The sequence below is a fragment of the Ornithorhynchus anatinus genome, chromosome 4, assembly GCF_004115215.2.
Source record: "Ornithorhynchus anatinus isolate Pmale09 chromosome 4, mOrnAna1.pri.v4, whole genome shotgun sequence".
NCBI lineage: Eukaryota > Metazoa > Chordata > Mammalia > Monotremata > Ornithorhynchidae > Ornithorhynchus > Ornithorhynchus anatinus.
In genome coordinates this window covers 18,003,373-18,020,395 of record NC_041731.1, presented here as the reverse complement: position 1 = coordinate 18,020,395, position 17,023 = coordinate 18,003,373, and the positions used below count along the sequence as shown (strand labels likewise).

Sequence of the window (17,023 nt, the reverse complement as noted above, 5' to 3'; positions counted from 1 at the left end):
TGTTGCTGAAGTGTACTTTCCAAGCGCTTAGTAGAGTGCTCTGCACACAGTAAGCGCTCAAGAAAAATGACTGAATAAATGAATGAATGAATTTGGGAATCACCTGCATAGTGGGGGTAGTTGAAGCCACGAGAGCAAAAGATTTCTCCCAGGAAGTGGGTGTAAATGGAGACTAGAAGGCGACCCAGATCTGAGCCTTGAGGGATCCTACAGTTAGGGGGTGGGAGGCAGAGGAGGAGGAGCCTGTGAAGGAAAACTAGAATGGGCGGCCGGAGAGGTAGGAGGAGAACTAGGAGAGGACAGGGTCCATGTAGGAAAGGTAGATAAAGTTTCTAGGAGAAGGGGGTGTTCTACAGTGTCAAAGGCAGCTGAGAGGTATAGGAGGATTAGCAGAGAAGCTGTCATATTTGGGGAGAAGAAAGTTACCTTAGAGAAAGTGGGTTCTGTAAAGTGAAGGGAGGAGAAACCAGGTTGGAGGGGATCTAGGAGAGAATTGGAGGAGAGGAAGTGGAGACAGTGGGCGTAAAAAACCTTCACAAAATATTTGGAGAGAAATGGTAGGAAGCAGATGGGGTAATAACTGGAGGAAGGCATGGGTCAAGGGAGATTTTTTATTTTACGACAGGAGATTCAGAAGCAGGCTTGAAAGCAGTGGGGAAGGAATCGTTGGAATGCGATCAGTTGAAGATGGCAGTCAGGGAGGGAAGATGAGAGGAGGTGAATGTTTTATAAAGGTATGAAAGGGATAAGGGTCAGAAGCACAGATGCAGACGACAGATTTTGAGAGGGAGTGAGAGATCTTGGGTTACTGCAAGGAATATAAGACGAGTCAAAGAGGGTGGAGGATGGGGGTGGGATTGGAGAGGAACAGGGGACATTTTAGGGGGCTCAAGCCTGATGGTTTCAATTTTGTTGCCAAAATACGTGTCCAGTTCATTAAGGGAAAGAGATGGTGGTGACAGGGAGACATGAGGAAGGGAGTTAAATGTCTGGAACCACTGATGGGGCAGTGGTTAGAGGAGTGAATTAAGAAGGAAAAGGATCGTTGTCAGGTAGAGAGGGGCAAACTACAACAGATAGGAATGAATTTAAGGTGGACATGGTCAGAGTGACATCTGGATTTTGGTCAACGGCACTCTGCACCTCAGGCCCGGGAGTGGAAGAAGCGTACGGCGGATGTGATCCAGGGTTGCAAATTAGTGGTATGAGATCGGTGGGGAGACAGGGAAGCAAGGAAGTTGAGTCCACAGTGGAGAAGGTGGTGTTGAGGGAGTCGATTTGTGCTTCAGAAGAAGGTAGTTTGGGCGCCAGGAGCTGTATTCATTCATTCATTCATTCAATAGTATTTATTGAGCGCTTACTATGTGCAGAGCACTGTACTAAGCACTTGGAATCAACAAGTCGGCAACAGATAGAGACAGTCCCTGCCGTTTGACGGGCTTACAGTCTAATCGGGAGAGACAGACAGACAAGGACAGTGGCAATAAATAGAGTCAAGGGGAAGAACATCTCGTAAAAAAAAATTGCAACTAAATAGAATCAAGGCGATGTACATTTCATTAACAAAATAAATAGGGTAATGAAAATATATACAGCTGAGCAGATGAGTACAGTGCTGAGGGGATGGGAAGGGAGAGGGGGAGGAGCAGAGGGAAATGGGGGTAAAGAGGGTTAAGCTGTGGAGAGGTGAAGGGGGGGTGGTAGAGGGAGTAGAGGGAGAAGAGGAGCTCAGTCTGGGAAGGCCTCTTGGAGGAGGTGAGTTTTAAGTAGGGTTTTGAAGAGGGAAAGAGAATCAGTTTGGCGGAGGTGAGGAGGGAGGGCGTTCCAGGACAGTGGGAGGACGTGGCCCAGGGGTCGACGGCGGGATAGGCAAGACCGAGGGACGGTGAGGAGGTGGGCGGCAGAGGAGCGGAGTGTGCGGGGTGGGTGGTAGAAAGAGAGAAGGGAGGAGAGGTAGGAAGGGGCAAGGTGACGTAGAGCCTTGAAGCCTAGAGTGAGGAGTTTTTGTTTGGAACGGAGGTTGATAGGCAACCACTGGAGGTGTTTAAGAAGGGGAGTGACATGCCCAGATCGTTTCTGCAGGAAGATGAGCCAGGCAGCGGAGTGAAGAATAGACTGGAGCAGGGCGAGAGAGGAGGAAGGGAGATCAGAGAGAAGGCTGACACAGTAGTCTAGGCGGGATATAACGAGAGCCCGTAGCAGTAAGGTAGCCGTTTGGTGGAGAGGAAAGGGCGGATCTTGGCGATATTGTACTAAGCTGTACTAAGTGCTGGGGTAGCTACAGTATAATTGGGTTGGACACAGTCCCTGTACCATATTGGGCTCGAGTCTTAATCCCCATTTTACAGATGAGGTAACTGAGGCACAGAGAAGTAAAGTGACTCTCCCGAGGTCACAACGCAGAGATACGGTGGAGCGGGGCATAATGATGATGACAATAATGATGGCATTTATTAAGTGTTTACTATGTGCCAAGCACTGTTCTAAGTGCTGGGGTAGATGCAAGGTAATCAGGTTGTCCCATGTGGGGCTCACAGTCTTAATCCCCATTTTACAGATAAGGGAACAGAGAAATGCACAGACAAGTTAAGTGACTTGCCCAAAGTCACACAGCTGAAAAGTGGAGGAGCAAAGATTAGAACCCAAGACTTCTGACTCCCCAGCCCGTGCTCTTTCCACTAAGCCAAGCTGCTTCTTTGTGTCTCTGTGGCTGCTTCTTTGTTTCTGATCCGACAGTTTGATCTGTGTTCAAAGTTCTCCAAAAATCCTACCTCCTCCAAATCTTTCTTAATGAACTCCCAATGCCCTGAGCCAAATCAGTCTGACAGCCGCCTTCAGCACTTAGATTTAGCACTTGTGTATGAATGTATAATTAATTTTACAGTCAATTATTTATTAGAATAATAATAATAATAATCATGGTTCTTGTTAAGCACTTACTTTATGGCAAGCATTGTTCTAAATGCTGGGGTAGATACAAATTGATCAGGTTGAAAACAGTCCCTGCCCTACATGGGGCTCACACTCTTAAGCCCCATTTTACAGATGAGGTAACTGAGGCACAGAGAAGTTAAGTGACTTGACCAAGGTCACACAGCAGACACGTGGTGGAGCCAGGATTAGAACCCAGGTCCTTCTGACTCCCAGACCTGAGCTCTATCCATTAATTATTCTTTATGTAAATATTTTTATGACTGTCTCCTCTGTTGAAACATCAGCATCTTTCAAGGAAAGAGTATGTTTCATACTTCTGTTGTACTTTTCCCAAGTACTTAATATAATGCATTCATAATAATAATGATGATGATAATATTTGTTAAGCGCTTACTATATGTCAAGCACTGTTCTAAGCTCTGGGGGGGGGGATACAGGATAATCGGGTTGTCCCGCGTGGGGCTCACAGTCGTAATTTTACCTCATCTGTAAAATGGGGATTAAGACTGTGAGCCCCACGTGGGACAACCTGATTCCCCTGTGTCTACCCCAGCGCTTAGAACAGTGCTCTGCACATAGTAAGCGCTTAACAAATACCAACATTATTATTATTATTAATTCCCATTTTACAGATGAGGGAACTGAGGTCCAGAGAAATGAATGACTGGCCCCAAATCACAGAGCTAACAAGCGGCAGAGCGGGGATTAGAACCCATGACCTCTGACTCCCAAGCCTGTGCTCTTTCTTGCTCAACCATTTCTCCCACTACTCATTTCCCTTCAATACACTTTCGGAATCACTGGTCTCTTTTTCATTCCCTTCTTCCATAATGGTACATTTGAAAGTAAATAAAGGAAATAGCTTTGATTTCCCTGCTTCCCTCGATTAGCAGTGCTTAATTGTACCTGACTATGCTACGTTTAGTTGGGTAAGTAAGGGTGGGAAAAAAAAATGCAGAGCTTCTATGACTTTGGTAGCTGCTGAGGAAAATGTATTGTGAATAAGCATTTTGCAGACTTGGGTTATCTTCCACTTGAAGGAGGGGTTAAATGAGATCGTATAGATCAAAGGCATCTAAACCAGGGTAGACATTCAGTTCTTCCTATAATTCATGTTTTCAATGAACAATTAGGGGAGAACGCTATTGGGAACTGCAAAATGTTTTTCCTTCAAACAAAATCAGATGAAGTATGATTTGAGTTTTATCAGCATAAGTAGAGCAGGGGAGTGAGATGCAGGGAGCTTGAGTCGACTTGATCATTCATGTTCTAGTGGCTACCTGAGCAGAAGAGGACTTCTTAATATTTCCTGCACAGATTCGTTGACTCCATTTTCCCAGAGCACAATTATCCGCGCTAACACGTGACCACTTGAAAGGAAGTCCGTCTCTGCTTCCAGTTACTCCAAGGGTGCTCAGACTCGTGAAAAAGGAGTATAGGGTCCCCAAAACACATGGGGGAGGTAGAAGGGGACAAAGGTGCAGGCTTCTTTTTATGATATTATGCTTACTATGTGCCAGGTGCTGTACTAAGCACTGGGGTAGATTCAAGCTAATCAGGTTGGACACAGTCCATATCCCATATGAGAATCCCAGTTTTAATCCCGATTTTAAATTATAAAACTTGCCCAAGGTCACACGGCAGACAAGTGGCAGGGACTGGATAAGAACCCAGGTCCTTTGGATTCCCCGGCCCTCGCTCTATCCCTTAGGTCGTGCTGCTTCCCATTAAGCTTCAGAGGAGGGTGTGGGTAAGGGAGAACCCAGGAAAAAGGGAGATAATTCATTCAAAGCGTTTTGCTCTCACTTATTCTTTATGATTCATTCATTCAGTCATGTTTATTGAGTGCTTACTGTATGCAGAACACTGTATTAAGTGCTTGGGAAGTACAATTCAGCAACAGATAGATAATCTCTGTCCGTTACCAGTCTAGAAGGGATGAAACAGACATCAAAACCAATAAAAAGGCATCAGTAGCATCAATATAAATAAATGGAATTATAGATATATACACATCATTAATAGAAAATAAATAGAATTATAAGTATATTTATGTACATAGATACAAAGGTGCCGTGGGGCGGGGAGGAGGGGGGAAGAGCAAAGGGAGCGAGTCGGGGTGATGGGGAGCAGAGGGGGAGCAGAGGAAAAGGGGCGCTTAGTCTGGGTAGGCCTCCTGGAGGAGGTGAGCTTTCCATAGGGATTTGAAGAGGGGATGTGTGCTAGTTTGGAGGATTTGAGGAGGGAGGGCATTCCAGGCCAGAGATAGGACATGGGCCAGGGGTCGACAGCGGGACAGGCGAGAACGTGGCACAGTGAGAAGGTCACCACCAAAGGAGAGGAGTGTGCGAGCTGGGATGGAGAAGGAGAGAAGGGAGGTGAGGTAGGAGGGGAAGTGATGGACAGCTTTGAGCAGAGCCCATCTATTCCATTCCCCATGATAGAGTAAAGTAACTGGCCCCGTTCTGTTCAATTTATTCTACACAGCCATGCTGGAAAATATAACAATAGACCAGGATGCAGGTATAAGAATAAATTCCACACCCCTAGGAAACTCTCCCAACTCCAGATTTTGAACTTCTCCCATTCATTTAAAAATTGCCGTATAAAGATGACTGCATGCTAAAGGCAAACCTTCAAGAAGATATACAAATGATTATAAACAAATCCACTGAATGTTCCACTAATGACTTGGTTGACGGTAAGTCTAAAGATATTTGAGGTAATGTATCAATCCACACCAAAGGAGACCATATACCCAACTAAAAATTTATTTGGGTAAACCAGAGTTAAAAGCTGTCACAGAATTCTGCCTCCATGCTCAGCGTCAATGGCCAGTCAAGATCATGACGAAGTTATTCTGTGACACAGTCAGTCTTCTAACTCTGAAGTTATGCTCATCTCAACCCAGCTCTCTGGATGAAAAATAGAAAGAGAATGAGTGACAGCAAGATTCCCAAACAGCTGCTGTATGAAGAGCCCCAAACTGGGAAACCAAGAGGAAGGAAAACAGATGAAATGTGTAAGGATGGAACAAAACAGTGCCTCAGACATTGCTGCATCCATACAAGGAGACAAATTGCCGTTGAGAAACAAGTGGCTGCTTTTGAGGAGAAGCATCATAAGGACAGAGAGAATGGAGCAAAAACAGCACCACGTGTTGGAAACGTCAAGCACGGAACACAAGGACAAGTGAGGTTTAGGACTGTGGGTCATGCATTGGTTTTTCTGATCATGCACACACTCTAGTCTTTGGATTCAAAATCAATCAATCAATCAGTGATATTTACTGAGTGCTTACCATGTGCAGAGCACTGTATTAAGTACTTGGGAGGGTACAACAGAATCAGCAGACATGTTCCCTGCCAATAACAAGCTCACAGTCTAGATGACTGTATCTAATATATAGTTTATACATGCATATTTATATATTATCTCTCACTTGTAAAGGGGTGAAGAAGGGGAGTCGGTGAAAGTGAGAACACAACCTTTTGATTTTCCAGGGAGAGAGAAGGGAGTAGGGCGAGGTCGGGTATTCTGCATTGGGGTGAGGATCCTATGGAAGTGGAGTAAAGCCGGAAGGGAGATTGAGGTGGTGATTTTAGGGGAATCTGGCTTGTAAATTGCCAGCTGCTGAGAATGATTTCCAGTAACAATGAAAAAAATGACTGGTTTTCAGTCTGTCTTACTGACACAATTTTATGTGTTAGAAGTGGTAATTGGGTGTAAGTTGGGGCATCTATTTGGGCTATAGATAGGCATTGTTGAGAGTCCAGCAAACAGGGAGATAAAGCAAGGCAGGGCAGGAAACCAATCGCAGGAGAAGGGAGGAAACTAGAAATCGTCTAGAAACCAGATTCCCCCCTCCCTTCCTCCCTGTCTGCTGCCAAATTTCTCAGACCTCTCAAACAGCTTTGGCCTGGTCCCTCTGCCTGAGGTGAACTGCCCCAAGGACACGAGGTCACTAACAGAAAGTGGCTCCTGAGGAAGTGACAGGGAAAATGGGAAAGGGGGTCGGCAAAAGAAAAGAGACAGAGAAACCCTAACACTGTAGCTGAAGTGGGTGAAATAATACTCTCTCTAGTTTCAGGAAGAAATGCCCAATATAATTTAACTAAGCCGAATGGACCAGGGAGAGGTGGGCATTTCAAAGATCCGGTCCAGAGTCTCTGCCCAATTTCAAGTCCTCTGAAACCAAACATTCGTGAGTGGAACAACAGCAGATGGGGTGAAATGCCTAATCTAGTATATTGGTGCATGTGTCAGCAGGTAACTATATTATCTTTTCTAAAATATAATGTAATGTTTAACAGTTTTATGTTTTAAACCAAGCTCATGGACAAAGAATATTATAAGGACCTAGAAAAAATCAAGACGATTGGAAGCACCTATATGGCAGCTGTGGGATTAGTACCAACCACTGGAACAAAGGTGAGCCTCTTAAACGAGCTTTTTGCCTAGAAGAAATATGTTTTAATGCAGAAAATGCCACCCACTGACCAATTTTGGAGTGGCTTTTGTAGACATATATCACCCCTGAACTACTTACTAGTTGCCGACTGACTGACAACAGACGTACCGGGGAAATAATCTTAACAGGGCCTAGAGGAACGTGCATGAGACTGAAAGACAGGGGACCTAGGTTCTAATCTCAGCTCTGCTTCCCTACCGAGTGCCCTTGGGCAAGGCACTTAACCACTCTGGTTCTCAGTTTCCACAACTGTAAAATGGGATAATAACAATGAGAATAAAACCGTGGTGTTTGTTAAGCGCTTACTACGTGCCAGGAACTGGACTAAGCGCTGGATAAGATATATTGTGAGCCCCGTGTAGAGTGGCGTCTGATCTGATTTCCATGTATCTAACAGCACTTCACAGTCAGCACTTAACAAATATCATCATTGCCATTAATCGTTAATATGCAATTTGTTAGACAACTTCTAGGCTTCCAGCCCACCCGTGACATGTCAGTCCTTTTCTTAAAGTAAGAGCAGTAACCAGCTTCAAATAAGCTGTTTCCATTTTGTTATAAGATACACAAAAAATGGTTTTATTGAGGTAATTCAGAGAAGAAAAGAGTTTCATGTGCTTCTTGGAACCTTCAAAGAAAACCCGAACGGTAGTTCCCTTTTCTACACTCCATGCAGTCCTGAACCAAACTGCAAAACGTTGCAGCTTTTGGATTGGATCTGTTCAGGGATTTGTCTTGCAGTCATGATTGGAAGGAGATTCTCTCGGATTTGGATATGGAGAAGACTCCCACCCACTTAGATTATGAGCCCCACTTGGGACAGGGTCTGTTTCCAACATGATTATCTCAGACCTACCTCTGAATTAAGTCCGCGCTTAACAATTGCGATCATTAATTACTAAGCAGGAACTCCCCTGATTGACTAGGAAGTCCCCCTGCAACTAGATTATCATTCATGCGTGAATGGCCAAATGAACTTACTTTCAATACCAGACAGCTAAACAGAGCAGGGCATTCCTGTAACTAATCAGAACTGATCAGAAGTCTCGATGCTAATTTTCCTTTTGTGTTCTAAGATCCATTAAAACACAAAGTCAAATCAAAGTCGGTCACCACCTTTTTTTAAAGAGGTCATTTACAATGGGCTTGGCATAGTGTTTGGGACCGAAGGCAGGAAAAACAAAGATGACTTGAGTTTTGCGTCAGTGTCATCTCAAGCAAATAAGCAGGCGAGTACAATGGAATAATCTGACTGCACTTTGCACTATAAACCTGAAAGGGAGAGGAACATTAGGTCACTGGAATAGGCCATATGTGGAAAGCCAAGTGTGTTTGCCTCATGAGCTTTCAATTTGGCAGTTGAGAGGCCAGGTGAGTCAGTCCGGGATGGAAAATACTCATCTGGGAGGTTTATCGGAAGTAGCAGGAGACTCAGTATATATTGACATAAAGAGAACAGAATGAAACAGACCAAATGTCCATCCCTTGTTCTCCTGTTGATTTCTAGTATGTATTCCACACTCAATCAGTCAGTTGGCAAACATGACTCACCCCACTCACGTATTTCTGTATTAATAAGAATAATAATGTTAAAAACATTACAAGCTCTCTGTGCTATGACAGGGTAACCTATAGAGCAGACTTGTCAAACTTCAAACCCTGGACCCACTTGTTGGGCCACTATACCGTGTCGGTAACCTTCAAAGGACAGCCGGACGCAGTAACAACAGCAAAAAAAGCTGGAAGAGAGAGAGAGAGAGAGAGTTACAGCTGGGTCCACCTTCTCCTGTTCTCTAGGCTCCCTGATTCCTATTTCCAGATCGGAAGGTCCCGGACGGTAGCTGCTGATGCCAGGAGCTGCTCAGCAGGATTTCTTGGGCCTGCGCCCTGTGCTCAGATTAGCCACGTAGAGAGTCACCCCAGGCTGGAGTGGGAATTAGCTGTTGGCAAGATGTGTAGGGGAAAGGTGGCTTCCTTTTTTCTCTTTGCCATCGCCAGTCAGTTGGCAGAAGGATAACAGTAGATGAGTGAGTATGAGAGGGGGTGAAACTATGAGTGTGAATTTGCCTGAGAGAATGAGGGTGTGTGTGAGAAAATGAGAGTGAGCAGATAAGGATATATATATATGCACGTGTTTGTGCACCTGTCTCACTCTTAACTTTTCTTCCTTTCACATCTTTCCCCGCCCCTTAATCTTAAAACATCACCCTTACCCCAATGAAACTAACTCCATTTCCTTTTACTCGGTTGAATAATAATATTCTAGGTTGGGAATGATTTTACAGAGAACATATTAGTTATTGGAATATTTTTAGAAAATGGATTGCTGTAAACACGTAACTGAACATCCATTTACAGTATTTCAGAGGACAGTTTCGGCCCTCTAAAGAGAAACTTGCAGCATAGAAAGTCGGGGAGGGACCGGCTGGTTTCTAGTCTGGTTGGCTAATCTGGCTATTATCTGGGAGCAGCTTGGCTTAGTGGAAAGGGCCTGGGCTTGGAAGTCACAGATTGTGGATTCTAATCCCGGCTCCGCCACTAATCAGCTGTGTGACTTTGGGCAAGTCACTTAACTTCTCTGCGCCTAAGTGACCTCATCTGTAAAATGGGGATTAAGACTGTGAGCCCCATGTGGGACAACCTGTATCTGCCCCGGTGCTTAAAACGGTGCTTGGCACATAGTAAGTGCTTAACAAATACCATCATCATTATTAATCAGTTCTCTTAATTACCCAGCTAATTACAATGGTAGTGATAATAAATTTATTAAGTGCTTATTGTGTGCAGAACACTGTACTAAGCGCGGGAAAGAATATTCAGGTGAGGACTTCACATGGTCCCCCTCCCTTAGGGGTCTCACAATCTAACCCAGCACAGCCTCTAAGGCACATGATTTCCAGTTATAATAACCCAAATCCTATAGTGTCTTCCTCCACAAATCCTCTTCTCCATCTTTCACATCACTTTAGACAACACCACCATCCTCTGTATCCCTTAGGCCTGCAATCGTGATATTATCTTTTACTTTTCCCTCTCTTTCAACTTCCCTGTTCAGTCCATCAGGAAATCCCCTCCATTTTCCCTCCACATTTCCAGGATCCACCCCTTCCTCTATAGTCAATTGGCCAAGCTTGATTACATCAGTCTATTCCCTGATCTCCCTTCCTCCAGCCTCTCCCCATTCCCTTCTTCCCTCTACTGCCGGGATCATGGTTCCGTAACTTCATCCTGCCCACATCTCCCCACCCCTCAAAAACCCTCGGAGTTTCCCATTCCACTCGGCGTCAAGGAGAAACTCTTGATCATCGGTTTTAAGATATCCAATCGGCTCCCTCCCTCCCTCCTATTCATTCATTCATTCAATAGTATTTATTGAGCGCTTACTATGTGCAGAGCACTGTACTAAGTGCTTGGAATGTACAAATCGGTAACAGATAGAGACAGTCCCTGCCCTTTGAAGGGCTTACAGTCTAATCGGGGGAGACAGACAAGAACAATGGCAATAAATAGAGTCAAGGGGAAGAACATCTCATTAAAACAATAGCAAATAAATAGAATCAGGGTGATGTACATCTCATTAAATGAAATAAATAGGGTGATGAAGATATATACAGTTGAGAGAACGAGTAGTGCTGAGGGGATGGGACGGGAGAGGGGGAGGAGCAGAGGGAAAGGGGGGAGAAGAGGGTTTAGCTGTGGAGAGGTGAAAGGGGGGGTAGAGGTAGCAGAGGGAAAAGGGGAGCTCAGTCTGGGAAGGCCTCTTGGAGGAGGTGAGCTTTAAGTAGGGTTTTGAAGAGGGGAAGAGAATCAGTTTGGCGGAGGTGAGGAGGAAGGGCATTCCAGGACCACGGGAGGACATGGCCCAGGGGTCGACGGCGGGATAGGCGAGAACGGGGGACGGTGAGGAGGTGGGCGGCAAAGGAGCGGAGCGTGCGGGATGGGCAGTAGAAAGAGGGAAGGGAAGAAAGGTAGGAAGGGGCAAGGTGATGGAGAGCCTTGAAGCCTAGAGTGAGGAGTTTTTGTTTTGTGCGGAAGATGATAGGCAACCACTGGAGGTTTTTAAGAAGGGGAGTGACATGCCCAGAGCGTTTCTGACGGAAGATGAGCCGGGCAGCGGAGTGAAGAATAGACTGGAGTGGGATGAGAGAGGAAGAAGGGAGATCAGAGAGAAGGCTGACACAGTAGTCTAGCCGGGATATTACGAGAGCCGGTAGCAATAAGGTAGCCGTTTGAGTGGAGAGGAAAGGGCAGATCTTGGCGATATTATAAAGGTGAGACCGGCAGGTCTTGGTAACGGAACGGATGTGTGGGGTGAACGAGAGAGCTGAGTAAAAGATGACACCGAGGTTGCGGGCCTGAGAGACGTGATGGTCGTACCATTGTCACCCGTCTCTGGGGACAGGTTCTTTTGGAATCGGTGCAGCGAGAGAGAGAGAGAGAGGCTGGGGATGGAAAACCTGAGTTTTGTATAGAATTTATTCCGCAGGGCGAATTGAATTAATTATTTAGACGCGACAATCGACCTTCCCTTTTGGGGGAGACATGGTGTTAAAGCTTCCCCTTTGGAAGGAATATGGTGTTAGAGCTTCCCTAATGGGAGGAATTCACTGATATGTTACTTGCGTGTGGGCAGACACCCGAGCCCACTTATGATTTCCTCGCAACGTGGCGAGGCGGCTGGCTCCCACCATGTGCTCGCCCCAGGAGGAGTCCACCTTTGCATTAAATACACTTACGCGTTAAACACTAATGAGTTACATACACTTATGCGTTACATACACTTATGCGTTAAACCCAGTTACGCATTACCCACTTATGGTTACTCGCGCTTGGTGAGGCGGCTACCTCCCACCCTGTTCACGTCCCACTCGGGAGGCACCCACTTAGACATAAATCCACTTATGTCTACTCGCACTTGGTGAGGCAGCTAGCTCCCACCCTGTCACGTCCCCCTGGGGAGGCACCCACTTAAACATCAAATCCATTTTAAATGTTTCATACCCATGGTGAAGCATCTGGCTTCCAACCCCACAAGATCTCAGCAGGATAGGACACTCACCCATCCCACGGCTCCTCACATGGTGCAGGCAGAGTGGCCTTCTCACGCTCTGGACAGAGGCGACCTGCAGCCGGCTGCTGCAAGTCCCATTCCTCTGCACAGAAGGTTAGAGGTGGCAGGTATTTATCACCTGTGCCCTTAGGCCATTCCACCTTCCGGCCTCAGTTTATCCAATCTGCCCTTCCCCCTCCTCCATTCCTAATTTGATTGGCACAGGGGCGAGGGGCACCTTCTGTATTCCCAGCTTGGGCTGTCAATCTGGCAGTTTCGGTTGTGGGGGCGGTGTCCCACCCTCACTCCGAGTTCCTCCTGCTGGCTCAGGAGGTCATGAGATAGCATTTGACCTTGAGATGGTCGGTACCCCAGGCTCACCTGGGACAACCATCCACTGTGATAGGGAAATCAGGGAGAGGATCGGGCTTGGGAGGGAAGATGAGGAGCTCAGTTTTGGTCATGTTGAGTTTTAGGTGGCAGGCAGACATCCATGTGGAGACGTCCTGGAGGCAGGAGGAGATACGAGCCTGAAGGGATGGGGAGAGGACAGGGGCAGAGATGTAGATCTGTGTGTCATCTGCATAGAGATGGTAGTTGAAGCCGTGAGAGCGGATGAGTTCACCAAGGGAGTGAGTGTAAATGGAGAACAGAAGAGGGCCAAGAACTGACCCTTGAGGAACTCCTACAGTTAGAGGATGGGAGGGGGAGGAGGAGCGTGCGAAGGAGACCGAGAATGACCAGCCAGAGAGATAAGAGGAGAACCAGGACAGGACGGAGTCCGTGAAGCCAAGGTGAGATAAGATGTGGAGGAGAAGGGGATGGTCAACAGTGTCAAAGGCAGCTGAGAGGTCAAAGAGGATTAGAATGGAGTAGGAGCCATTGGATTTGGCAAGAAGGAGGTCATGGGTGACCTTAGAGAGAGCAGTCTCGGTAGAGTGGAGGGGATGGAAACCAGACTGGAGGGGGTCCAGGAGAGAATGGGAGTTAAGGAATTCTAAGCAGCGAGTGTAGATGACTCGTTCTAGGAGCTTGGAAAGGAAGGGTAGTAGGGAGATAGGGCGATAACTGAGGGGGAAGTGGGGTCGAGAGAGGGTTTTTTTAGGATGGGGGAGACATAGGCATGTTTGAAGGCAGAGGGGAAGAAGCCATTGGAGAGTGAGTGGTTAAGGATAGAAGTTAAAGAGGGGAGGAGGGCAGGGGCGATGGTTTTTATAAGGTGAGCAGGAATGGGGTCCGAGGCAAGGTGGAGGGGGTGGCACTTGTGAGGACAGAGGAGATCTCCTCTGAGGATACTGCAGGGAAGGATGGGAAAGTAGGGGAGAAGGTTGGGGGGGAGGCAAGAGGGGAAGGGGTGACTTTGGGGAGCTCAGACCTGATTGTGTTAATTTTTGTGATGAAGTAGGTGGCCAGATCATTGGGGGTGAGGGATGGGGGAGGGGAAGGAACAGTGAGCCTAAGGAGAGAGTTAAAGGTCCGGAACAATTGGCGGGGGTGACGGGCATGGGTGTCGATGAGGGAGAAGAAGTTTTGTCTGGCGGAGGAGAGGGCAGAGTTAAGGCAGGAAAGGATAAATTTGAAATGTATGAGGTCGGCTTGGTGCTTGGACTTTCGCCAGCAGCGCTCGGCAGCTCGAGCATAGTAGCGTAGGAGGCGGACAGAGGAGGTGATCCAGGGCTGTGGGTTAGTGGCCACTCCCTTCTCCCACCACATCCCGACTCCCTCTCTTCATTCTTCTCAAATCCCCCTATTCACTGCGCCTCGCTCTCACTTCTTTCACCGACAGTCCTTTGCTCTCCCTCTCCCTCTTTTCCCTTCGCTTCCTCCAGACCTTAGAACTCAGCCTCTCCAAAGCTGTTCCAAAATATGACCTCCTCCAGGAAGCTTTCTGGGATTAATTTCTCTTGCCCCACAGTTTTACCCCCCAGCTAGCACCTCAGCACTTCTGTGACTACTACGTAATTGCAGACTACTATAAACCTTTGGATACGTGTGCTCACTACTACCTGTAGCATTATTGACTTACATATATTCTGTTTTTTAGCACTTACAAAGCAACCCCTACACTGCTTGCTCCTTCCTGACTGTAAATTATTTTAGTGTCTGTCTGCCCCGCTAGATTGTAATTTCCCGCAGAGCAAGATTCATGTCTTCTTATTCTGTTGTACGCTCCCAAGCACTTAGTTCAGAAACCTACGCACAGTAGAAACTCAAATACTATCGTTTGATTGATCTGTAACTTGACTGAATGGAAAATTTGACTTTGGGTTTTAAGGCTTCTTTTTATATGAGGTTTTGTCTTTCATTTGACTTCTGGGCCCACATTCTTTCTGGCATAATCTGAACCCCGGTGATCGACGGTTTCTGGTGAAGGTGGTGGTTGACAGCAGTTTAATAATAACAATGATCATAATGATATTTGTTAAGTGCTATGTGCAAAGCACTGTTCTAAGTGTTGGGGTAGATACAAGGTAATCAGGCTGTCCCACATAGGGCTCACAGTCTTAATCCCCATTTTACAGATGAGCTAACTGAGGCCCAGAGAAGTTAAGTGACTTGCCCAAAGTCACACAACTGACAAGTGGCAGATCCAGGATTAGAACCCACGACCTTGGCTTCCCAAACCCGTGTTCTTTCCACTATGCCACGCTGCTTCTCTAAAGCTCTTAACAACACCTAAACAGCTAGAGAGTTGGAGAACCCGGGCACTCATCTCCATGCCGCCACTTGCCTGCTGTGTGACCTGGGACAAACCACTTAACTTCTCTATGCCTCAGTTTCCTAACCTCTAAAATGGAAATTAAATGCCTGCTCTCCCTCCCATTTAGACTCTCAGTCCTGTATGGGACCAGAATTGTGTCTGACCCAATTATTATTTTGTATCTACCCCAGTACCTATTGCTTTGTTTTCCATGACAGCTCCTAAGGAAATATATTTTTCAAGGGAATTCTTTCCCTTGGTCTCAAAAACTTCATTTGGCATGAATTCACAAACGTTTTGGGGCAGTGATTCAGTGATAGCTAAAATACCAATAAGCTGGCCAGCTGTAATTGGTAGAAAGCAGGGAGAAAAGAGGGATGAAATGTGCTACTGTTCTAGGAGCAAGATTGTAGGACTGCTCAGGAGATGTAGAATTGAACCAGAGAAGAGAGGATCCAGAAGAGACCAGAGTGGTACAAAGTGTCCATAGTGGTTTGAAGTACTCCAAATCTACCTGCCTTGTTGTTGTTTTTCAGACTGTTTAAAGTATCTAAACCCAAAACAGGTGGATCCTGAAGACCAGTACTTAGAGTTTGTCAAATCCACCCTGATGTGTTTAAAGTGTAAAACAACAATACTATCATTTTGTACCTAGGCAAAGAAGTCTATTCATTTCCAACTGAGCACACTGGCTGATTTTGCAATTGAGATGTTTGATGTCCTTGATGAAATCAATTATCAATCTTATAATGACTTTGTCCTCCGTGTGGGTAAGTCATGAAAACGTCTCTGTGGACTCTGTGCTGCTTTGCCGACTTTCCTCAATATTCCAGACCAGCAGGATTGCCTACAAACTTAGGTTCTCGCTGCTGCCCCGTTTCCTTCTCTCATTTCTCTCCTGTCACCGTCCTTGTCATTGCAGTTACAGATTCCCTCCCTCAAGCCCAGCTCCCATTGAAGTTAAACGTCTTATGAAGGATCTGGCACTTCTCCTCTCTCCCTCAACTCCCTTCAGGGCTCCAGTTTCTCAGGCACCAGCTCTCCTGCTCTCAGTCTTCCCAGCATCTCCAGTCTTCCTCTCGGCATTTTCTCTCTCTTTTTTTTTTCCTTGGCTCCACTATGGCACTCTGATTTGAGTCAGAACTTTCATAAGAGACTCTGTTTTTATCTATCTAACAATATCTACACATGTATAAGCACGTATATTTTGGATTCTAGTCTCTTTCAGATGACTAGGAAACCACATAGTGTATCACTCTTACATTTACTAGTTCTGTGCTCTTGGGTAAGTCACTTCACTTCTTGCTGACCCAGGTTTCCTCGTCTGTAAAATGGGGACTGATCCTCTGAGCCCCAGGTGGGACCGGAACTGTGTCCAACTCGATTTACTCGGATCCACCCCTGGGCTTAGTACAATGCCTGGCACATTAATTAACAAATTTTACAAATATTATTATTATTATTGTTCTCTTGGCCTACAATAGCAGCGTTAAGTAAGACTGGTGAAAATTGAATCCATCTAGGCAAAGATTTGCAGGCAAAAATATTTCCAAGACAAATTTCCATAGTGATTTTGTATTGCAATGATTTGGTTTTAGTTCCATTTTTGCCAGAAGTCTTATAAACTGAGAAGCAGCATGGTTCAGTGGAAAGAGCCCGAGCTTAGGAGTCAGAGGTCATGGGTTCTAATACCAGCTCCACCACCTGTCAGCTGTGTGACTGTGGGCAAGTCATTTAACTTCTCTGTGCCTCAGTTACCTCATCTGGAAAATGGGGATTAAGACTGTGAGCCTCACATGGGACAACCTGATTACCCTGCTTTTACCCCAGCGCTTAGAACACTGCTCAGCACATAGTAAGTGCTTAC

The 17,023-nt window shown here is 46.1% G+C and overlaps 1 protein-coding gene across 1 annotated transcript in view; it reads left to right on the top strand.

Moving 5' to 3' along the window:
• The window catches only part of ADCY1 (adenylate cyclase 1), a 333,336-nt gene that overhangs the window by 299,229 nt on the left and 17,084 nt on the right, over window positions 1-17,023 (top strand). Inside the window, 2 exon segments of the mRNA XM_029062682.2 lie at window positions 7,267-7,365; window positions 15,812-15,926. Of these exon segments, the coding sequence (XP_028918515.1) occupies window positions 7,267-7,365; window positions 15,812-15,926 (214 nt within the window).